The 24561-nt window shown below is 53.2% G+C and overlaps 1 protein-coding gene across 1 annotated transcript; it reads left to right on the forward strand.

Annotated features, from left to right (window-relative positions):
* Positions 1-404: 404 nt before the first annotated feature.
* On the forward strand, positions 405-4421 carry LOC131210969 (uncharacterized). The gene is made up of 2 exons (XM_058204301.1): positions 405-1330; positions 1373-4421. The coding sequence occupies exons 1-2, from the start codon at positions 405-407 to the stop codon at positions 4419-4421; spliced, it is 3975 nt and encodes a 1324-aa protein (XP_058060284.1).
* The last annotated feature ends 20140 nt before the right edge of the window (positions 4422-24561 follow it).

The following is a 24561-nucleotide window of genomic DNA, read 5'->3' on the forward strand; positions in this document are numbered from 1 at the left end:
AACATACACGTCGTGCAAGAGAAGCCAATGAACCCAAAACGAGTGACTCTTTGGTGCATACTTTAGTCTCGGCCTCGGAATCTGCGGAATCTAGTTGGACCACCACCCTGTACTCGAGAATGGTAGAGACAATATGAGTGAGAGCAGCTCGTCTAATCCATGTTTTTCTCCTGCCGTTCTTTCTGGCCGTTTAGGTTGCGTCACACGGCACGCAGCATGCTACGGAGACGGCGATCAGACGGAGCAACAACAATAACAACGATCGCGACGACCGCGACGACGAGGACGCCTCGGATCTGATCGGTGCCAAGATTAGCGGCTGAGTTTCGCTCGCAGAGAGGAGCAGCATTGTGTAAATACAGACGCCCGAGCCGCCGGAAGAGTTCCCACCCACAGCAGTCCAAATGGTAATGTCGCCCAGCAGACGACTGTCTTCGCCAGGAATAGCAGCCCACCCGATGAACATGCACTTGAGCTCCCTGCAACACTCGCAGCTGCAACTGAACGCTCAAATGCACCAGAAGCTGACGGCCGGACTGACGCCGAGCCACATGAGCGGGTTCTTCAAGAGCCCCTCGACCTCCCCCAGCAGCATTAATGCGAATATGAGCAATAGTGGCGCCAGCGCCTTGACCTCCAGCACCACCAGCAGCAGTAGCAGCAGCTCCGCCGCCAACGGGACCAGCGAGCGCGGATCGCGCGACTTCCGCCACAGCTCCCCACCGACCTCCACCGGCAGCAGCATGCCCTCCGTGACCGAGCTGTCGGCGCACCCGCTCAACCGGCTGCAGTCGATGCAGCCCTTCGACTTCCGCAAGCTGTCGGCGGCCGCCGCCAGCCTGAGCGGCTTCTCGGCGGCCGCCGCCGGGCTGCCGCCGCCGCGGCTCAGCCCCGAGGCGGCCGTCGCGCAGCACCACTTCAACCAGCAGCAGGCCGCGGCCGCCGCCGCCTACTCCCAGGCCGTGTCCACGGCCAAGCGGCGCAACTCGCAGACCTCGTCCTTGGACGCTTCCCGGGACCACGCGGCCGCCGCCGCCAGCTTTATGAACCTCTCGATGGGCGGCCACGGACTTCCGTTCCCGCTGCCCCCGCCGCCCCCGCCGCCCACCTCGGTGGCCATGTCGCTCAGCTCGCTGAACCACTCGGCCGCCGCCATGGCCGCGGCCGCCGCCGTGTCCGGCAACCCGCTCGCCGCCAGCTTCGTGGCGCAGTCCTTCCCGAACCTGCTGGCGGCGTCCACGCGCGACTCGAGCCGCAGCAAGTCCCCACACCACCCGCACCCGCACCCGCACCACCAACACAAGCACAAGGGCGGGGGTGAGCAACAGCAGCCGCACGGCAAGGCCGCGGACGGAAAGGGCTCCGCGAACAGTGAGCATTCGTCGCCGTCCTCTTCCTCATCGTCGTCGGCGGCGAGCCGCGGCGATCGGCGGAGTGACCGCGATGCCGACCGTGAGTCGGGGGGTGACCACCACTCCCACCAGCACCACCACCGGCACCCGCACCACGAGTCACGGGAACGGGAGCGGGAAAACGTGCTGAACCTGAGCCGCGACCTGGCGGCGGCTGCGGCCGCCAACCGCCGCCTTCAGCCGCCGGGGATGGCCCCGGCCATGTCGCGACTGGCCGCGGCTGCCGCCGCCGGCCACCTGCCGCCCTCGTCCCACCTGAAGAAACCGTCGTCGCCGAGCAAGCGGCAGTGGGGGGCGATCCCGCCGAACCTCGGCACGCAGTACGTCAACCCGGCCACCGGCAAGAAGCGGGTCCAGTGCAACGTCTGCTTCAAGACGTTCTGCGACAAGGGCGCCCTGAAGATCCACTTCTCGGCGGTGCATCTGCGCGAGATGCACAAGTGCACGGTGGAGGGCTGCAGCATGATGTTCAGCTCGAGGCGCTCGCGGAACCGGCACAGCGCCAACCCGAACCCCAAGCTCCACTCGCCGCACCTGCGGCGCAAGATCTCCCCGCACGACGGCCGCAGCGCCCAGCCGCACCCGATCCTGCTGTCGACGGCCGCGGGGATGCCGCTGCCGAACGGGCTCAGCCCGCTGCACCCGTTCGGGCCGGGCTTCCCGGGGCTCCTGCCGCCCGGGGACCTGCGCGGCCACCCGTCGCTGTCGGCGCTCGAGTTCAAGGCCAACATGGAGGCCAGCATGCACCGGCGGCTGGCGGCCGAGCACCACGCGCACCACGCCCAGGCGCAGCACGCGGCGGCCGCAGCGGCGGCGGCCGCGGCCGAGAAGCACCGGGCCTCGCTCAGCCCCGAGAACTACCGCTACCGCAGCCCGCACAGCGACACCCCCGACCGGTACCTCGGCGGGTCCTCATCGGGCGCATCCTCCGGCGCTCCGGGCCGCCGGCTCCACAGCTCGGGCAGCCGGCTGGACGAGGAGGACGGCGAGGACGACGACGAGGACGAAGACGACGACGACGAGGATGAGGATGACGACGAGCGGAACGGCATCGTGATCGACGGGAACGACGTGGAGGACGGCGAGGACGGCCACCAGTTTGACCTCTCGCTCAGCTCCGAGTCGGACGGCGGGGCGCGGCGGGACGAGGACGAGCTCGAGGACGAGGACGAGGAACCGCAAGACTTTAGCCTGACCAAGCGCCGCCGCAATGGCGCCGACGGCCACGGGCGGGCTGTCGGAGCGAGCGGGCTGTCGGAGGACGGCGACGAGCTGACGAGCAACGGGGACGGGGACAGCAACGGCGAGGTGACGCGCGACGACGTCAGCGCGTTCCTGTCGATCGCGAACAAGCGCAAGCGCAAGAGCCTCAACCCCACCAAGTGCGCCGTCCCGCCGTCGCGCCGCCCGTCCCTGGAGGAGGCCGACGCGAAGCCGGACGCGGACGAGCCGCGCGTGAAGAAGATCAAGGTGGAAGCCGACGACGATCAGACGGCGCCGCTCGCGCTGCTCAGCCCCGTCACCAGTGACAAGCCGCGCCCCGGCTCGGAGTCCCCGCGCTCCGGGGCCACCCCCGGCACGGCCCGGTCACGCTCTCCGGCGCAGCAGAATGGGAGCGATTGTCGCGAGGACCAGCCGACGGCGGCGTCCCCGCCGGCGGTTCGCATCAAACCGGAACCGGGCGAGGAGGAGGAGGAGGAGGCGCCCAGGGCCGCACCGGAAGCTACCGACCTGTCGCTGGACCTGTCCAAGAAGCGCTCCGCCAGTCCGGACGTGAACGCGAACGAGAAGGGCCCGGTCCGGTACTCGATCGACGTGCGGCCTCCGTCGGAGCTGCTCGAGAACCCGGTGCCTCTGGTGCGACCGAAGCAGGAGGGCGATAATGGGGTGGCCAGCGATGGGGCCGGACGTCCCGGGTCGGCCGACAGCAAGAAGAGCGCCGACGGCGGCGGCGGCTTCGACTCGGCCAACACGCTCCGGCGGCTGGAGAACTTGTCCCAAGGACCGCTCAGCGACATGATGATGCAACGGGCGGCCAACGTGGGGCTGCTCGGTGGACCGCAGTTCCCCCCGCTCAGCTACCTCATGAGCGGGGCGGCCCCTCCGAGTCCTGCCCGCTCGCGGAGTCCTTCGCCGGCCACGCACGAACAGGACCCGGAATCGGACGACAACGTCGATTACTGCGAGGAGGGCAACTGCTTCAGCGATCCGGACGTTCCGCTCGACCGGGACAACCCGAAGAAGTGCTCGGCGTGCGGCAAGACGTTCCAGAACCACTTCGCGGTCAAGACGCACTACCAGAACGTGCACCTGAAGCTGCTGCACCGCTGCAACATCGACGGCTGCAACGCGGCCTTCCCCTCGAAGCGGAGCCGCGATCGGCACGCGTCCAACCTGAACCTCCACCGGAAGCTCCTCTCGACCGGCTCACCCGCCGACGGCAACGACCCGGCGATGGAGAAGCCCCCGCATGTGGCGGGGGGCGCCTTCCCCAACGCGCTGCCGGCCGAGTTCCTGGCCCGGCTCTACGCCGACTCCCAGAAGTTCCCGATGAGCATGGAGGCGTTCAAGAGCCAGCTCACTCCGGGAGGCGCCAGTGCGGCCTACGCCGAGCTCAGCTTCCTTAACGGCGCCGCCCAACGTGGGTTCCCGCCGGCCGCGGCCAACCCGTTCCTCTTCCCACCCCTCGGCGGGCTGGCCGCCTTCCCCGGGCTGTCGCAGTTCTCGCACCTTCTACCGCATCCGCTGAACGGCATCTCTTCGCAGCTCGGCGCTGGTTCCGCTGGCTCCGGTGGTGGTGGTGGCGGTGGCCGCATGTCCCGATCCGACTCCCCGATATCCGCCTGCTCGCCACCCGCCACCTCCAACATTCCGTCGCCGATTTCGCAGCACGACGAGCGACATCGGACCACTCCAACTTCCGGCGGCGGCGGTAATACGTTGCTGCCGGAGGGCGGCCCCCGCTCGTCGGTGGTGGATGGGCGCCGCTCCCCGGACTCCCTGTCGTGATCGCCTCCGACCGAGCGCCATCGACGGCTCCTCTAAGCCCGGGACCCGGTCCCTTCCGGCTGTGCTGTGCTCTGCTGTGTCTGTGGAGGTTTCTCAGAATGATCTCGTTTCAATGCGCCGGCCCAGCCTTGATGGCCAGAGCGCCCGGGTTGAGTGGCCCGATCGACGCGGCGTAATCTTAACGTCATTTAAATGAATTTATCAATTTGACGGCCGAATTGTGGCCACAAACTTTGGCCGCCCAGGGAGGGACTCGGCACTCAATTAAATAATTAACCGCAAACTGATTAAGACGGAGGCCTGCTATCGGTCTGCTGCTCGGCACAGACCCCAGCATCAGGCCCGCACCGGCCCCGTCCCGCCCAGTGCCCAGTGATAGTAATCGATTTAATCTTAACCTTAACGAGCCCTCGTGCGCAGGTCCTCGACTATGTGCACTTATCGTCTATAGTTCTACGCCGAACGGGCCGCCGGGGCGGTGGGTGGTGGATCGTCCTCTCTCTGTGCGAGAGACACGCAGGACGCACGACATTCGATTTCGAATTTTATTTAAGGCCATGCGCCGCGCCCGCTCCACGCTTCGGGGGCTCCTTCTTCGCGAGGAGCCCCCGGACATTGGAGGGTAGTGTATCGGAGTGTGAAGGGGATCTGATAGGTTAAATGCTGCTGCGGCGTGCTCAATTCATTTACTTTCAATTTTAACGTAGAACCCCCCTAGATTCCCCCTTTTATGTTAGCAGCCCGCGCCCTAAGCCCCTGGTTCCTATCTGCGTGGCGGAGAATTGGGCGAAAGTATAAAAATTGAACGAAACAAATCAAAACTGTACATTTAGAGAGCAACCCGCGCGTTGGTCACAGTCTCATTACAACGATATTCTAGCGTAAGTTACTCACACGGTTGCGTGGCCTCAGTGGCGCACCAGCTGAAACGTACCTCTCTGTCAGTCTCTCGCGAAGCTACCTTAGTTTGTAGGACCTCGACCTCGGCGGTCGCAGCACACTCTAAGCTATCAGCAACACCAAATTCTTCCATGATTTAAGTTTCTAGCTTGTAGAGCGGTCCGCGGCCGGAACGGAGACAGGGTGTTTGATGATAAGTCACGCAAAGCAATAGCGCCGAATCTCAGATTGAGGCTTACGAGCTTCTGGGCTTAAGGGAAGTCTCCTTGCTCCACCTGTTAACAGTAGCATAAAGCGGGTACGGCCCCGTTATCCGGGGCCCACAACCGGATCGGTCGGTGAGCGGAGAGTGCAAAGAGAGTGCGGCAAGCGAAAGGAGCACGGCAGAAGCAACATATTACTATTCACGAATGTGCAATATTTTTCTCTTATTTTAAACATTAATCCGTGACGACAAAATGCACACATCAGCAACAAACTACGAGAGGAAGAGTGGCACTAAGCATATTTCGTCCTAGATTTTTTTTTTTTAGATTTATTAGATGCGACGCAGGAACAAACATATTAAAGGAATAAGAATTAACACTGGAAGGGCGGCACGTACGTTAGAGTGTAGCATAAATATCAAAACAACTGCAAACAATTAACATAACACAATACGACTCCCAAAAAGAGGAAGTAAACGCGAGAGAGCGCGAACAAAAAAAAGAACATGAAAACATTATTTTGCTAGATAATATAAAAACGATCAAAATCTCTGAATCTGTGAACTGAAAGGGACATTCTCAGCGTGTAAATAGAGAGGGCAGGCCGGCCGGGGCAGCGGGGCTGGCCGGCCGTCAGGGGAGAGAAATCAACCAACCAAGCAACCAAGCAACCAACCAACCAACAACCTATCCTAGATAATTATTATCTTCTACTTCTGCAAAGAAATAAACTAATGTTAATGTAATTGAAAATGGAAACAGCTCGGAACTCTCTTCTGCGCACACTATCGCCCCACCAGTGGAGAGTGTGTGCACCGAAAAATGGAAAAATAAAACACACGATATTAAACCTCAACCTTGCGCCGGCCTTCGTTTGCAACATTATGTATCACATATTGACATTCTTCCGATTGCGGAAGAACAACCGAATCCGGCACCGCCATTGCCAGCGCGCAATGAACATCAAATAAAATTTAATCCGCATTTTCGCATCCGTTCGGATGCACATCATCGCAACGCCATAACGCAACACCCGGTCGATGGGCGGTAATTCAATGCATCGCTCGCCTACCACGTATCCCTCCGATTCCTGGCCATACTTGGGGGGGCCCTTAAAAACGAGGAAGCGACACCATAGGCTACAGAATAAATAAACAAAACCTGCAGCACCTACAGCAACACGATGCCGAGCATCGTGATGCAGTCGGTGGCTTGGGGTGTAATCGGTGGCCACGGGTTAGGATAAAGCATAACATATTCATGGCATGTCAACGGGCAACTCTACCGGAAGCAGAGCAGCATCAGCACACACTGGCCATGGCCGACGAGAGCTCGTGGGCAGAGGAGCTCGGATTCGCACATGATAAGCCTTAGCTTGTGTCAATAACAGGGGGCCTATCTGGCGTGAACCCCGGGGCCAAAGTATTCCCCATGACGGCTGCACGATGATCGGTTGCTTCCTGCTGCAGAATCCTGCTCGGTTCCTTAATCGATTGGTTCGACACGAGTGCGTTGCTAAAATGAACAACAGACCTGTTTGATGTGGCCATTTCAGAACGATGGACCATTTCAGTAGCAGTATTTGATAACTAAAATCGTGCTCTGGTGGAATATTGTCGAACACTCAACTCGCTAGCAACATGACACTTTCTGCGTGGCCATGGCCAACTTTGTCACACAACAAAAACGCTCACTGCTCGGGGCGGAGGATATCCTTATGTACGTCGGTCGGGCCTGGCAGTAACGATTCGTCGATAAATATTAGCTTCAACGAGCGAGAGGATATCCTCGCTCCCGGTCCCCCCGGTTCCGTCCACTCGCGGCGATGGATTTCGCTGCAAAGCCCGGGACAGGTGCTACATTGTTCCTTGGGCGATAATATATTTTGCTTTGGCCGTCGTTTTCCAGCAGCACGCCTTATGTTACTGCGAACGGGGAAAATCGCTCACGATCACGTCCCCGGCGTGGAAAGGGGTCTGCCGCGCGGTCCATCCTTGTGGCCAGGATGGCTCTTCTCCTCCCGATTGGGGCGAAGAGATCATCGCGCACTTAAAAAAACGCGACTGAAGAAAACAAAGAAACATCGAGTTCAATTAAATTTGCTGCAAGTGTGTTGCTGGTCCTGCTGCTGTTGCCGCCGTCGCCTGTGTGTTGGGTTGTGCCTTTGACGTATCTTTTCGCTCTTCTTCCATCACCCGGATTCTTGGTACGCGCGTGATTCAGGCACCGGATCGGATGTAGCCTCCAACAGCAACCCCGTCGAAGGGGCTCACCTTGCATTTTTCATTTTATGTTCGGCGGAGCAGTATTGTTCAAAATTACGCACAAAATCCTTTTTTCATGTTCACAAAAATGCGACTGGTATTCTGATCCTTGCAATGAGTAGTTACTTTTGCAGTTAATCATCAAGCCCCATCAGCGTTCTAAAACAATGTTCCACTAAGTTAAACAACAATAAATCTAAAATCCATGGTCCAAAAATGTGTTCCAATTCCTGTACCGTATTGCTTTAAAATCTGCATCAAAATTGTTCGTTCATGTGACCAGAATCAACCCCCGCATGTACGGCTAGGCCAAAGCAGGGCAAGCCTTTTTTAACCCCTTCATCGAACCCGGGGCTCAGGCGCAAGTCCGTCGTCGATGTGGGTGGAGTTTCACAAAGAGCTCCGTGTCCGCAAGTCAAAACTGCGTCACCAAGACGGAGACAAATTGAGTGTGTGCTTATGTGTGTTACGAGCGGCGCGAAAGTCCTTGTGGTGGGGACATTCCGTTCGTACTGAGAATGTGCGGGGCACAATTTAAATCAAAATGAAGTCGATGGAGCAAAAAATCAAACGCCAGGAGTGTTACCGTTCACGCATACGCGCGTACGCTGGACGATGAATGTCATTGTCCGAGCTCCGCCTAGCCCGAAGGAACGCGCGCCGTGTTCGCTTTTTACTCCTTTCATCTCATTTATTCCGCGGTTTTTATCATCCATGGCCAACTCGTCCGGATTTGTCGCCGCCCGGATTGGAAGACCTGGCCTGGGAAGTGAACGACGGACGCACAACACCAACCACTGCGCGCCTTAATGACGACGTCACGAACCCTGCGAGACAAATGCGTCCACTCGTCCTCGTCCTGTTGTGGCCAAGAATGCGAAGGAGGCGAAGCAGAAATCAATCAGAGCATGATTGCCGGGTTGGCCATAAGTGGACGATGGACGAGATGGGCCGAGCCCCATGCCTACTACGACAACGACCAACCATGCTGCGCTATATGGTATTCCGTCGAAGGAGCTCTTTCGAAGGACAAGCCCGGACGGTAACCTTGGCAACAACACGAGCAACATGGTTGACTTTTAGAAATTGTGTTTTACTGAAAATTTCCCACTTTCGGAGCTCCTCTTTTTGATGGAATTCTTTTAATGAGTGCAAAGTTTTGATTGCCTGGCGTTTGAAACGGGTTGTGACTGTTGTTTAGCAAATGATTCCACTTAAACCATTTTCCTTTGTGTCTGATGAGCTCGTAAAGCGATACGGCCAGGAGGTGTCACGTGTCTGCCATCCTGTGACCAAATAATTGGTCTTCCAAACAACTGTGGGGCATTTGAATGACCATAATTATGCGCTTCCGATGGTTTAGTCACCCTTCCTGGTCCTTTTCCTTTCTCCCTTTCCTTCCAATTTTCTTCGAAACTTTTCTAGTGACCAATTTCGGAAACGGCTATTTAGAGCACTTCAGCCTTTGCCGCGTTAATCGGGGCCTTGAAGTTTGTTTTCGAAATTTCAACCAAAGTTTTCTTTTCCGTGTCACATTTACAACATACTTTTATTGTGCCTTTTTGCTTTTTAGCTCTACGGAAAATTTTGCTAAGAAACGAGAAAAGAAAACTCTCTGTTTCATTGTTTTGACCCGTTAGGTGCATGTGGGACTTTGGACAAACCTTTATTTCGGTGCCAAGCGGTTCCCATCAACATCGAGACAGATCCGCGAATGATTTATCAAACGCTCGGTCATTTTTCAATGACTATCAAACATCGATCATCGGTCGCCGATTTGCGCACGAAACACTCAGGGGGGGCCTATCCACGGAAACTGTCACTGGTGGACGAATTTTTGGTTCCAAAACGGGCACGTCAAGATGGGCCCCGTACTCTATTAAGGTTCCAGAAACGGATCCAGCAAATGAAACCCCATTCGTTTCCGTATGGAACCCGGCCATCCGACCGAGGGCAGGGCATTCTCGGTTCATGCTGGCACGATTATTAAAACATGTTGTTGCTTTTTTGTGCCGAACGCGGCGTCGCTGTTGTGTGTCTTAAGGCCGGGCCACGGGCCACGGTGGGGTTCTGGGTGCTCACGATCCGGCACTCGTTGACCAGGTGTTGATTGACAGTCACCCAAAAGCCCATGACGACGACCACGACGACGACGTCGCAAAACGAATGTCGATGCGATCATTCGATGACGATGATGAAGCGATCCCGAAGTCGCTTCGCGGCGCCCTCATCGTTTGTGGCATGTTATTTTTTGACTGATGGCTGATGGAGAGCCCGCGACATTTACAACCGCGGCCGAGGAACCGAGGCTCACGGCGTCGGCGGTAGTCCTTCCTTAATTTCGGACGAATTTGCCGTCGCCGTCCGGTGGAATCCCTTGATTTTGTCATTGCGCTTCACTGCAACGGGACGCCCCGGACGGAGCAAACAAAACTTGAAGCTTCCCCCGAGAGATTCCGGGCGATCTCGAACGCAAGATGAGATGAAGAAAACAGCCATCGATTACGCTCTCCCGAGGCCACTTCGGCACTTCGGGGCCCGGCCATATCGGGGCCCCCATTTTGTGCCAAATCATGCCCGGTCCGTCAACGTGATACAGATTGTCATCGTTCGTCATTTGTTATTCTTTCAGCACCACAAGCAATCGTGAACGTGTTGACGATGTTTTGAGCCGGCGGCCGCGTTCCTGGCCCAGGATGTTCTGTCTAATGAAGATGACGACAAAGAAATCGAACGGAAAGCAATTAGTCATTTGTTGTGCTGTTTTTGGTGATTGATTTTGGTTTATCCCCGTTCCGGCTTGCCGGCAACTCTCTCTCTACTACGGTTACTACTAGGGTTCTGTGAACTGGAACCCCTTAGCTTCTGTCGCGCACACTTCCAGTTGATCCACCCGAGGCCCTCCAGATACAGTGCGCCATTCGCTGCCATGATTGATGGCAGGGGGACGTTGTCCCAAGATGTGCGGTCCTTTTTCTCCCGGCTTCTTACAAGTCAAATGCACCCAAGACACGTCGCCGCGGCCGGGGAAAAACGGAATTCGAATCACACGAACCACGGCCGTAAGTGGCGAGGCGGGGCTCGACGTTTTTCTGGCCACCAAACCTCAACCAGAACGCCACTCGGACGGATGTTCAATGTTAAATTTGGCACGTTTTGTCACGTCACGTTTCAACTTGACGGTGGCACAATATCGAAAAGAATTAGATGCTTTCCAGCGCTGTTCCGGAAGCCGGTGCCAACATTGTTGCAATAGGGAGGCCAGAAACTTCCGCACATCGCCCCGGCACAGGGGTCGTGGTGTTTGTATTTTGCCATTTCTGTCACAGGACCGAACATTCCTTGTCGTGATATGCCAGTCTCACTGGAAGGCGCGTCAGGCTCCGGTTGTCCTGATTGTTGTAGCCCGCGGAACGACGAGCCCGCGTTGTAACAAAGTTGAAAGTTGAGCGTTAGAAAGTGTTCCAAAATTGACGACATGTGATACTCGAAATACATTCTGCGCTTACATTTTACACGCTGGGAACCTTTTCAAAATGACAGATTCATGAACTTGACAGAGTGTTGCAACATAATTTATACGGAGTTTTTGTTGTCTGTGCACATTTGTTGCAGCTGAAGTGTTGGTAAAATTTAGAATCGGTTACATGTGGTGTTATACCTAATATCGATTTACTTGATACATTATTGCTTCGCCTGAAGAACTCTGTGTAAACTGTATTACGAAGGCGAAGATCGTAAATCGGATATTCCGAACTCGCGGAACAGCTGCAGCTATGTTCCGGTTATGAAGCGATCGGCACTGATCGATAGATGAAAATAACACGAATTACACGAGAAGGGACCCGCCGTATATCCAACATCCATCGGCTCCCCTTTCTGCAGAGGCCGGTTGTCCGTAATCCCACAACAACAGCAGGTGATCAATGCGATCCTCTGCTCTGCCCGCGGGCATCAAATTAGTGCGTATGTGTGTTGCACTCCTTCTTTGGCACACCTTCGGCCGAAAGGAGTACCGTGAAGCGGGTTGGCTTTTAAAATCGAATTAAATAAAGCCGGCAGTTTTGTGGAACTAATAATCGCACGCCGAGCGCGTGACCGTTCGGGAAAATTGCGACACGCTTCTGTTTCGATTTCATCCTCCGACAAATGACGAGGGACGAGGGCGAAGGAATGTATCCCGATTTTGATCGGGATCTGGTTAAATGTCAGACATTAGAAATGTTTCCTTTTCAAATTCGGTGGCCCATTAAAGTAAATTTGCAAACGATTGCAATGTACCGGCGCGGGTTTAATGCAGGCCAGTAATTTCCCTCTAATTCAAGCGATCGTTTCAGGCGATTGCCCCCGACGCCACTGGCCCACTGGCGGGTACTCGCCGAATTGGTGTACGAGTAAAGTTTTACAATTTTAATGACCTTTTAACCCTCCCACTATTTGATGTTTGATCGAAGAGGAGACACGCGTTCAATTCGCCGAGCCAATACGCACCGGAACTTGGTACGGGGTAATTCCAACCCGCGGGCCTGCGTTCCTAATGGCTCGAAACCTGACGACGACTACGAAGCCGGGCGCATTTCGGTATCATTATCATGGGCCAATCTTAACAGTCGGGGTTTTATGAAAAGTTTTGCTTGCTGCTGGCTGGCTGGCTGCGTTTTCGTTACGAGGCCGTGGCCACCGCCGCCGCCACGCTGCTGCACCTGGGTGTTTTATAATTGGCAAACTTTCGACAGATTGAGCCTCGAACACTGGCAGGGCGCGCACCGAACGAGGCGCATCTCTGCCAAGCCCAAGCTGCTTCTCAACATCGCCAAAGACACACATCGTCCCCGTTGCACTTCGCGATGCCGTTGGATCCGGTTCCGGGCCAGCATTTTAATACCCCCAGGAAGGATACAGTTCCAAACCAAACAGGAAGACGTCGTCACCTGGTCACCACCCAAAGCTCGATGCAACAAACGGTTCAGGCCTCCAGCGCCGCTCCATCCGTTGGCATGGCCGCGTACAGCGAACGCGCAAAAGTAACTTTCTGTTGCATTTTCATGAAACAATCGCCCGGGTGCGGGAAGTATAATTAAAACTTGGAAAATTATTAGAACCAGAGGGCCAGATTGCAATCAAACGGCCTCCAAGGGACATGGCGGTGTGAGTCCTGCACCTCAAAAGTCATTTGCGTTACTTCTGCGAACTGCATCCATGCACCGAAATGCACTGAAGGGCGGAAGGAACGGGGATCACGGTACGGGCGACGCTGGAAAAGTTTTGTCGTTCACTGTGCTGTGGTTTTGTTCACCGCCCTTTTTGCCGTGAAACCGTAAACCATCGAACCCTCGTGAACTGTGTCGGTCTGTTTGAGTAGAACTCTTAACAAGCCGCATAGTAAAAGTCCCCTTCTTTAAAGCTAGTAGTGTCTGTTTCGAATTGTCTAAATCTAAATAATGTTTTATGTTTTAAACAAATGATAATTACAATCAATAATCAGCGGAACGAATTAAAAATCCAAAAAAACGATCTTATGTGCGATTTAAATGGAATATGGATTTTATTTCCTTTAAACATCTCTAATACGATTTTTTAGGACATCGCTGACTCATTTGCTCTTGCCGTTTATGTTATTTATTACATTTCGCTACTCAGAAGAGTCCATTAACAGCTTCACCTTAACTACAGCCCACTGGAATCACGAATCAGTGTATGTTAGAGTTTTGTGTAACGTAATGATCAACCATTCCATATAATTAGACTTGGACACTGGGAATTTCGGGATGCCAAAAGATGCGGAGATCACGAGGATACGCCCTGTTGAAGCCGTTTCGCAGTCATCGTTAAAAAGTACCAAATTTCCACACTGAGCCTTATTGCTTCGTTAGTTGCTATTTCTTAAACACACCGGATTATTGACAATGCCCGACCATGGAACTGAAACTGGGAGTCCACTAACATAATCGGTACCGGTTGTTTGGTGCTATCCGTGTTTCGAGCCGAATTGCTGCACTTTGTTTTGGTGTCCTCTCGTGCACTCGGTGTGCAATACTTTGCGTTATGAATGGATGCAAAGCATTACCGGATGCGAGTAAGAGGATGTTTGGTGGACAAAGGATGTGTAGAGCAAATTAGAAAAAATGGCTTTTTGTGGTTTTAGAAAGGCTAAGAAACTTCTGTTTTCGTCCTGTACGCAGCGATCTTATGCTGGTGCAAAACCTATACTTAGCCGTTACTATTGTGAGTTGCTATTGTTTGAACATCGATCGTGCACCGAACATGGTGTATTATTTTGATTTCAAACGTCGAAGCGATTATGTGCCAAAACCGTTCCAAAGCGTCGTATTGTGTGAGAAAATTGAACAAAATTAATGACAATAAACAAAACAACAGGCCATCAATTCATTGTCCAATGGTTTTAAATGTACGAAACGTTACTATCATTATCTAAATAACGCTCAGTAGGCTGGGATCAGTAGGCTCAGTAGGCTGGGGTCCACGTGACATAAGCCACTGAAACGACTCGATGGGTCAAGATACGATGGGATACTACAGAAGTGTGTCCGGATGGGGGAAGTCTGCTCGAAGATAAAAAAATCGTGCCATGATTTGCCTGTTGAAACAATGATCAGCATCACCAATCCATTTGATTTCTCCACCCAGCACTCGCCGGAGGAATGGCGGTGGCAATGGTTTGTCCTGCCATCGGGACACTGGTCCACGGTGAATCTCGCCGGTCTCCGCCGCACGACGGCCGGCTTTTGATGTCCTTTCTGGCGGCATGACTATGAAAAGGCAAATGCCTGCTCGTTTGTATGCATTTATTCATGTGTGCTCAAATAAACCAACAAAGCAAACATTGAAGCACATCGATTGAAATTGAAAATCAACGGCCGGCCCGGCCCGGCCCGGCCGCCTGGGTCATCAATAGCATCGATGGTTCCTCCGCCGCCGTATAACGGGGTGCCGATGATGTAAAAAAGGGTCCTCGCTGATCTACTCCCTTCCGGTGGCTTAAATTGTTATCCATATCATCACATCATTGCATTCTTCCTTCGATTTGTTTCGGTTGCCGGAATCTCTGAGTGGTGGCGCGTGTGTACGCGCCGTATTTGCATAACACAAGCCTGGACAGCATTTCGTCCCTATCATCGTCATCCGGCGGCACCAATGCTGGCGCTGATGAGGGCGCGGCGACCCTGGCGACCACCGGACTAAACCGACGCATTTCCATTATCAGTGATTAAATGTTGTAATCGGGGGTTCGGGGCCATTGTTCGGCGGCACCCACCGGAAGCTGTTTGGGAAGGCGAGCAGCCGGGCGCGAAGGGGTTGTTGATCCTTTGCACATCACTGAATCTGCATTTGATTTCGCCTCGCCAAACGGTCTGCCGGTGGCCAGTATATTGAAAATTAAAATTAATCCAATAAGCAAATATCCGCTCCGGGCTTCTCGATGGCCGCGAGTGACACACGATGACAAATGTAATTGGTGGTTTGCGGCCGACGCTCTTCGTAAAATATTCAAACGCGGCCATCGGATTATTCAGCCCGAGCTTAGGATAAACGCCCGCAGAAATGCAGAGCTCGGGGGCTTATGTTTCGCAACCGAGTCGGTACACCGGCAGGTTGTGCAACATCCGGAAGTGTCCCATAATTTCAACACCCGCCTGCGCCCGGAACTGGTAGAACAGCCGGACCCGAGGAAAGGCCGATAAATAACTCTTATATCGTTCTCAGGATCCTTCCTCCGTGGCCCGGGGCCCTTGGCGCTTGGCAACCTATGAAGTCGCCGCGACCGCCAGCCTTCGGCGGACCCCGAACGGAAGGTGGATAGCGTGAAAATAAGCAATTCATTGCCGGTTTTCCTTGCAACTCCCGCTGCCATTGTGACCAGCGCCGTGCTGTGCCTCATCTTGATGGCTGCAATTTCATACAATTTATTTATGCACCACCGGCGGGCGGGCGGGAGGGCGACGCATTTGCAGTCCTTCGGGTGCGCTCCAATCCCGTGCCGTGGTCCCGGTTCGGTGTGACTTCTGTTTTCATTGTCGTCCCCGAGTTCGACGCCAGGACATTCTTTGTAGTGCGCCGGGCCACCACCTGACGAAACAGGACACACCGGAGCGTGTACCGCCATTCGACGAATAATTTATGCACAAAGGAGACGGTCCTTTTATGGTACCGTTCGATCGGCGACAACGCCACCTTCCGACGCCATTGGTTCCGCCTTGCAGAATACCCCGCGCCCCGCACACCTCTGTCCCCCATCGTGTCCCCCGAGCGGACGCCAGAAGGAGCGCATTGTTGAGCGCGCGTCACCAAATGCTAAAGCTGATTGGCAGCAGGGACCTCGTGGGGGCTGCGCTACTAGCACCCGCGTGTTCTTTATGCAACATTAATAGCAGAAACAGTTTTGTAAATTTGTTAGTGACACGCCTCTGCATTTCAGGCTCCCGCTTCGGTACCGGCCGACGACTTCCAGCGTGGCCTGTGTCCTGCGAAGGTGCATAATGCATCCGGAACATATGCTTGTGCCAGCCAATTACAATGTTGCTCCGAAGACATTCCGAGAACCGGAACGCACATCGGGACGCATGTTTGATAAAATTATATGCTTTATATAGCCAATTTAATTACGGTTGGCCCACGGACTCTCCGGACTTGGCATTTGAACGGTCCAGATTGTGTTTCTGGTGAGTGTTTGCGAAGCACTGCTAAAGAGATTTAATTTTGAGCGTTTAATTATTGCGGGGTTGCCGGCGGCCGAAGGACTTTATGCGGCCACCCTCCGCTCCGAAGGCATTGCGTGCGGTGTGTGCGCGCGCTTTTTGTCCGCAAGCCGTGTGTGTCTCCGGTTGTGTGGTTTTTCGGGTTCCTCTTTGGCAGTGGCACTCCATTAAATCGCTGCTGCCCCAATCCTGGCCGGCTCCTGGTTGGCGCTTGCGGACGCCACGTCCACGGCCGCTTCCCCAGGGCCGTGGTTTCGTGACGAAAATGGTAGGACTCCTCACGACGAGAGAGCCACGCCATAGCGCGCCACCCGAGATAATGATGCGTTCTTTTATGAGTCGATTTCGAGTTTTTCAGGCCGGCCACGCTTTAACGAGAGCGCCTCGCAAACGGATCTGGGAGTAAATAAAACTCGCACGGTGGATAGGACGCGCAGCATTTCTTACGGTGATCTTTTGACGCCGGAGACTGATGGGGAGCCTGGCGTTCGCGTCTTTCCTTTGTGGCCACTTGGCCACCGGACCCCTCCCCACCCCCTCCCGGTCAAAAAAAAGGAACTGGAAGAGGCAACCTAAACGACCCACCGAAAAGCGCCACGGCGCCTTTGTTTCGTAATGAGGAGTTATGCTTTCGGCATTTTGCTCGGTGTGATGCGCGAATTCGGCGCTGCTCCGGCGCTATTCCGGTCATGAGAAAATGTTTGCCGCCTAACCTGATCTCGTTCTCTCCTGGATCGACGGATTCAGCGACCAGCAGGTTCGGAGTTCCCATGTGGCCAGTGAAGAAGAAGCCGGCCGACAGGGAAATAGTCTTCAGTCAAGTGCGCCTAATCACAGCCTAGCGGCCCCAGGCAGGACCCGGATGGTGTGGGACGGGCAGTCAAAAGTGCCGTTGGTTAATAGATATCACATCTAATTCCCTTCGGCTGTGATCAGCTTCTGATCGTGGGGCCACCTTTTCGCCGTGGGCGCGCTAAACGCAAACACCTCGCTCTCTCTCTCTATGCTCGGGGGGTGTATTTTTATTTTATTAGCTAATGATCACAATTACTACGACTGCCGAATTAATACTCCCGTGCGGGTCCCGATCCCGATCGCCCGTGGGGTCCTAATGCGGTCACATTGGATGTGATTTTCTCGCGCCTCGCATTGCATGTGAATTGGGGTATTGAGTGACCCTTAGTCGCTAATGGTAGTGATTAGCTCCGACTATTGCGCTCCGAGACGCGCCTTCGGATTCCGATTTATCTTAAGGTCACTGCGCGTCAGAAAAGAAACCCGGCCCGCCGGGAACATCGCATAATTGGTTCACCAAAACCCACCTCGTTTTTGGTTGCGGTAAAAGAGAAACGAAAATATTTCATTTAGCAAACATTAAAATTATGTTGTCGCATTTTGTTTTGATTTATTCCTCCGAGGTAGCCACTCCGAATGTAAATGCTTTATCATTTGGGTCTATTTGCTTTGAGGTCCGCTTTCGTTGGCTTTCGGGGCTCGGCCCAAAACAGCGAGCGCGGCCAAAACATTTCAATATTGGTTGTTAATTTCGCATCGCCGAGCGCAACATGTAAAGGCGCCAATGTCTCGCACTACATGTGGTTGATGTCGCTCGTCTGCTGCTTTCCGTATTCTTCGGGCCAAACTTTGTCGACGCCCGAGATCCGAGACCCCGCTCGAAGGACATTCCTTCTAAATGGCCCCGCCCGACCGACCAGCAGGGTTTGTGCTGCGTCGTTTGCAGATTTAAATCGTTATGTTCACGATATTTACAAGAAATTATTATTCCCTTCGCCGCTCTCGATCCTTCGTTTGCTTATCCGCTTGTTTTCGTGGACCCCCGGCCACAGGGTAGCCCCCGGAAAGGAAGTCACCATCGCGCAACACGAACGCCGGGGCCGGCAGATTAAGAATCCGGGGCCGTCCTTTAGTGTAGCCACCCCACCGATTGGCCCAAGAAGCCAGCAAAACTGAGCGATAATGTTTTGATATTATTTCTCAACAGCTTCGCCCAGAACGGCGGAGAAGCTGTCCGTGCCGTGGTTTCTCCCTTCTTCGCGTGGCGCGATCGATGGCCGCCATAAGTGTCCACAAAGAAACCGCGGGTCCACCGTTCATTATTATTAGTGGCCGCCGGTGAGCCTTCCGCGCCCATGTTTGACAACAGTGCGCGTCGCCACGGCAAGGAGCCCCGTTTTTGGCATAATGGCGATGTCCTGCGTCTGCGACGACGGGTTTGTTTGTTTTTCGCCTGCCCCGCGTTTTCATTTCCGCCGTGTTTTAATTACGTTTCCTGTGGCGCCCGCCTTTCGGGGAATTGATTTGCGATAGTCTCGGAGGCTTTCCGCGGTTTAGAGGATCATTTCGTTGTTTGGAAAACTCTCTTTCAGGTGATCCTCCTCGCCAAAAAAGATTTGGCCAGTCAGAGTTCCCACTGTTAATTACTAGTTTATGGTTCAGCCGCGGCTCTTGGGGGGATAGGATTTCGGAGAGCCGATCTTGCCGACCGCTTGCGGGTCGATTTTCTGTTTTTGGTACAAATTTATTTCATCTGTTTATCATAATTTAGCAGGAAGTATAGAACAAACATTTCGACGTCTCTTCGGCCCTTCCGTTTTGCCACCATCGCCGGTCCGGCGGCTGGACCGTGCCGAAATTACGGAGCAGCAATCTTTAGCGTGCATGTCGCCTCGCCCAGCGGCGGTGTCATTTCGAGAAGAACAGTTTAGCGCAAAGAACGAAAACCACAACTCTGCCGAAACTCTTTCCGTTGTCATTGTTTTGTTTTTCACCCGTTCTACTTCGGCAGTTCGGCGGCAAATGATTTATTGCTACAAGCGTCCAGAATGGAGGCGCATTCCTGCGGCGGCCACGGGGATACGGTGTATAATTTATGACTTTTCGATGCTCATCAGTCGCCGGTGGAATTCAAATCGATATGCATCCCGATGTCCCCGGAGCGCCATAAAATAAAGTATCGTCACGTTTCTTTTTCACTTTAGCGATTTGTCAGCACGGGTGACGCGGGAATTCGTTAGGAAACGAAAATGGTTTCGTATTTTCGACCACTTGTTAACAGTTCTGGCACATTTGGAGATTCGGTCTGAATTGTTCATTGAGCTACCTCAGTTGAAGTTTGTCTAATGTCTATATTACAAGAAGTCAGTCGAATATAATGGCTCTGTGTTTAATTTGCTATAGTTTTTCAGCTTCAACTTCAACGCAATTGTACATGTTTTGATCAACAAATTCGTGACAACTAACGATAACTGATATCTGGAACACTCAACTGTTAGATCCCTATGCTTTTAAAAATACTGCACCTTTCTACCGACAGAAACGGTGACTAAAAGGCGTCTCTAGGAATACATTTAATGGGTTCCATGCCTTCATCGAAAGAACTCCTTCTCTAGGGATCAGACATTGATTTTCTGTTGATAATTTTTACGTGCTTTGCATTAATATTGTTTTTAGCGTGATAACCCTCGATGATAAATAATTCGCCATTTTCTAATTGCTCCTAACCACTTTTTGTGGCCTGCCTGCCGACAATTATCCTGCCGCATCCTGCCAGGCAGAACAAAATTCAATTACGAAACAAAAAACCGTGTGCACACGTGTGATTTATGCCGGCGAAGCGGAACGCATAAATTCGATTATTCAATTAACCTTTAATTTATTAGCCCATACCAAGACGGGCGCTGCCAAATGCTCGGTGCCGCAGGACGTGTAGTGCGTATTTGCGAAAAGGAACTGCCTTTCCTTCGCCCGTCACGGTGCCCGGAAAACCGACAGGATCGTTTAAGGAGCTTTGGAAGGAAAATCTCGCGTACCGAAACGGGAAATGAGTTATCACATTGATGTACGATCCAGTTCCTCCGCCGGTGCGGCAAGGGCGCAAAGGAACGACATGCTGCGGTTTAAATACATCAATTTTTCGCCTCAATAAATCTTATCATTATCACACCCCGAGACTCGCGCTTCGGCGTGTGCTTTCGATTTTGCGTACGAAGAAGTTCGCCTCCGTTCCCAACAACCTGTGCCCAAACGGCGGCGGGGCTAGAGTAGTGCACACTCCACCGACGACGACGATGACGAGGAAGGCGCGTCGTTCTTAGTGGCCCTGCACCACAGAAAATGAACGAGCGTTAAATGAAACTGCCGCAGCCGCCGGCGGGCAATTGAGGCGGGCTGCGATTGCCCGGAAAGGGCTCGATCCACCCAAAGCTCCAACGCGTATTTCATAAACGTATCGCCAATACAAGTGCGGTTTTCTTGGCGAATCCTCGCGCGTTTTATTCCACTCCAGCCGGAAAACGCGGCCCTTCGAAATCACTCATTGATCGGAAGGAAGACGGCACGAATAAACAACCGAATCGGGCGTGAAGACTGACCGAAACATAACGTGCCGATCACCGCACGATCAGTGAGCTTCGAACCACGTACCATTCATGAAGGTGCGTTTCCCCCGGGGGCACTGGGGGAGCGTTGGTCGCGCGGTCGCGATCTGTACGCAAATCGATATATGCTGGCTCTGTGGCGTGTGATTCGAGGGTGCAAAAGCTTGCGCCTCTGTTTAGTGCTGCAATGGTTGGCACCTTGGCGTTCTGGTTTCCTTTTTTTGTTTCCGAGAGTGGCCGCTCGGGCGGCAGTTATGGATCCGGTACTTCGACGGCAATCCCCCGATGGGACGGAGCATTGCCTCCCTCCTGCAGTCCCTAAGGAAATCCGAGAATCAGCAAGGGTTCGGGCGAGTCGTGTCCCTCATGAAATGGCCCTTCCGACGTCGTCGTCGTCGTCGTCGTCAATGTTGCCCGCGTTTGGTACGTCATTTGTCTTCGGTGCGAAAAACGCCGCAAAACTTCACGCGGACGCCGCGTGTGTTTGACCAGAGCGGAGGTTGCGGAGGGCGCGACTATCGCCGCCTTCCGCCCTTCCGTGGAGGCCCCGTGGTGGGGCGGGAAAGCCGACCATTAACCGAGGATCGCATGTTGGGGCCGTGACGCTGCCGGCGGCTGGGGGCAAACTTGTTAACGCTTTTTATAAATGTTCAATATTTTATTTTTATTGCACATTTTATCATGGCGAAGACGAATTTTCTTAATTTAGTGTAAATATAATATAAAAGCAGATGTGTGCGCCGGCGATTGGCTAGCCGGCGATCGTTCTGGCGAAGCGAGCATGAAAGCCTTATGCTCCGCCGGGGCCTCTGCCAGGGTCGTTTTCGGGCCTTGCAGTTTTTCACTCTAGAACAACTTCTCGCAATAAAACAATGCTCCAGCCGCGACTCGAAGGCGTGCGTTTGACGATCCGGTGCGCTCCTTCGCGGCTTCGCGACGCCTAGAGACCTGTGCACGGTACCCAAAGTCGTTCCCGAAGGGATGACAGCTGAAAGCGGACAAATGGAAATTAATTTTTAATATTCTTCTGTACGTTTTACTCTCTCCCTCGCTCTGTCTCTCTCTCTCTTTCGGGCGGCGGTTTTATTTCCACGCTTTTTTAGCCAGAGCCAGAGTTGTCTTTGCGAACGTCTGGTAACAAGTCCACAGGGTTTCGATTGAATGAGATGTTGGTCGGTGAAAAAGTGGGCAGTAAAACCATCCCTTTCAATTTGGTGTCCAGAACACACTGCCTCAATTTCGGGTTCCTGTAGGATAGTGCATCGGAACCGGTTCACGGCACGATTGGACGCAGCAGGACATCAAAAAAGTCGTATGAGTTGACAGATTTCAAAGCAAATGACGGCTCTGTGACACAGCGAAAAGAGAACGGTGGCGTTGCCATGGCAACGCTTCGGTGATTTTGGAGACAACCCGTGAAGCCCCCCCCTCTTACACCCAACAGGAGATGAGCACTTAGCCAAATCCCAATTTCGTTCGAGCAGTTTTAAAGCCCACTGCTGGAAACACATTCCTTTTCTGCAGAGCAGGCACTGAGAAAAGCATTGCTATTCCGAACCCTGAAATAGCAGCTGATGTTCTACACACTTTTCGACCGCTTTAAAGCCTGCCCCGATACTGGCTAACCTTTGCCCGGCTTATGGACACGTTTAAAACGTATCAGATAAATGTTGAAGGACAATTTGAATTTCAGGCATTTCACCGAGCGGGTTCGTGTTCGAGTGATTCAATTCCAAACGTTTCTTCTCCAAGACCGACAAGTAAGGACTGGATTCGTAAGGGTTTGTAAATTCTGCTACTTTGCCCAACATTAAACGATGTATGTAAAAATATAATTCGAAACGTTCATTCGTTTGAAAAGTAAAAATATAATGATTGGTCTACAGTGCAAAGTGAGTCGAAATACAAAATGGTAACCATCTCACACAAACGCAACGGGTCGTCGGCGAATACATTTTAACTGCCTTGAAAAATAAAATAATAAGTCGAGGATCACGCGGGCAAACGGTGGCTATTGATTATACGATACCGCGACCATTGTTGAATGGCGAACGCGGCAAAAACCATCAAAGAAGTAGAACGGCAGAATGAAACTCCGTTGTGGCAAATTGTCTTTCGCGGTTGCCGCGAAAAAACACAGAAGCGCTGCAGAGACCCGAAAAAAGGCGGCATCGGAATACAAACGGGAGGCAGGAAGACGCACGAAGTCCTGGGTCCAGAAGGATGAGCTCCTTGGAGCGGATTCATATTACACCGCGCCAATCGCAATGCCCGAATGTCGTGCTGCTCATTCCGTTTTGTCAGTATTCTTCGTGACCAACAAGATTTTGGCCCTATCTTAGTCGCAGCAGATCTTAGTCGGTCCACCTGATCGTTTGCGTACAAGATTTCAGTCTCGGTTAATGAAAGCTCGTCTTAAGAAGCCGTGGAAACCGCCTTCTAAAGTGTCGCATTCTTGCTGCGACGGAAATGGCGTTGTCCTTTTTGGAGATGATGCTCACGCTGGGTGGTCCTTGTTAAAGCACGATCCAGCGTCCTGGTGATCGAAAGAAAATAGATCTTGGAGAGCGCCACAGGAGATAAGCGGGTATTCGTTGTACACGAACGATGAGCAAAAACGGACAGACGCCGGTCGAAAGGAACGAAACAAGACGGACAGGTAACTGCTACCATCAAGCGTCAACATTCAAGCCGCATCCTCCGGAACCTGACAGCCTAAGTGCTCGAGGCTTCACACTCACATATTTCATAGACATAAATATATTTCACTCTTCCAACATTACTCAGTGCTCATTATGGTGCTTTTGGTTTATGATACTCTGAGGGTGGCTCGGTGTCTCAGCCGGGGCCAGTGGGAGCCTGCGTGTGTTGCGCCCCTCGCCGAGGCAGCTTACCGGAATGGGTTGTTGACTCCGTAATAGTTTCAACAGCCGACGATCAGCAAGAACTTTGCAGCAACATCTCTATACACACAGGATCCCGCTGCAGCGTCGCTCACGGGCGATGTTGGTGATGAAAACGGGAATAGCGTTCAATGTTTCCCATAAATTTTCACTCCGGGACTTCCTACTGTCATCGATGCAGACGCTTCCTCGACGCCTTGGTTTTTTGAAAGAAGTTTCCAACTTTCCCGACCACGCCAAACATTGCCAACAATGTACTTTTCTCAGCGATTTTCCGAACTTGGCCTTTTGAAAATTTCCTTTACCCAACAACCAAATCTTTCGCCTTCATACATATTTATTACATAGTCATACATAGTTATTTATTGGAACTAGTTCAAGAGCTAAAAATATCAACTAGAAAGATATTCGACACGCTTCGAAGCAATTATCGTTAAACATTTCAAGGGTTAAGTTCCGGTCGGAACCCCACCCGGAGCCTCGCATTATCTCCTTTTTTGTGATCAATGTTCGCACATAATTAGAATAGAATGAACGGATGACAAGTCGTAAATTTTGTTCGGTTCTCCCCGTCGGCATGGTTTTGGCCGAATTTCGTTAGTCGAAAAGGTCCGTCAAAAAGGTTACCTACTACGGCCACTGGCTCCACAGTCCAGCGCTCCACTGGCGGTCCGCGGCCATTCGCGGCCAACATGCGGGTGCGGCACGTGAAAAACGAAATAGACGCCTCTCGAATCGCGGCACGCAGAGAAC

This window comes from Anopheles bellator, chromosome 2 (genome assembly GCF_943735745.2).
Source record: "Anopheles bellator chromosome 2, idAnoBellAS_SP24_06.2, whole genome shotgun sequence".
In the NCBI taxonomy this organism is placed as follows: domain Eukaryota; kingdom Metazoa; phylum Arthropoda; class Insecta; order Diptera; family Culicidae; genus Anopheles; species Anopheles bellator.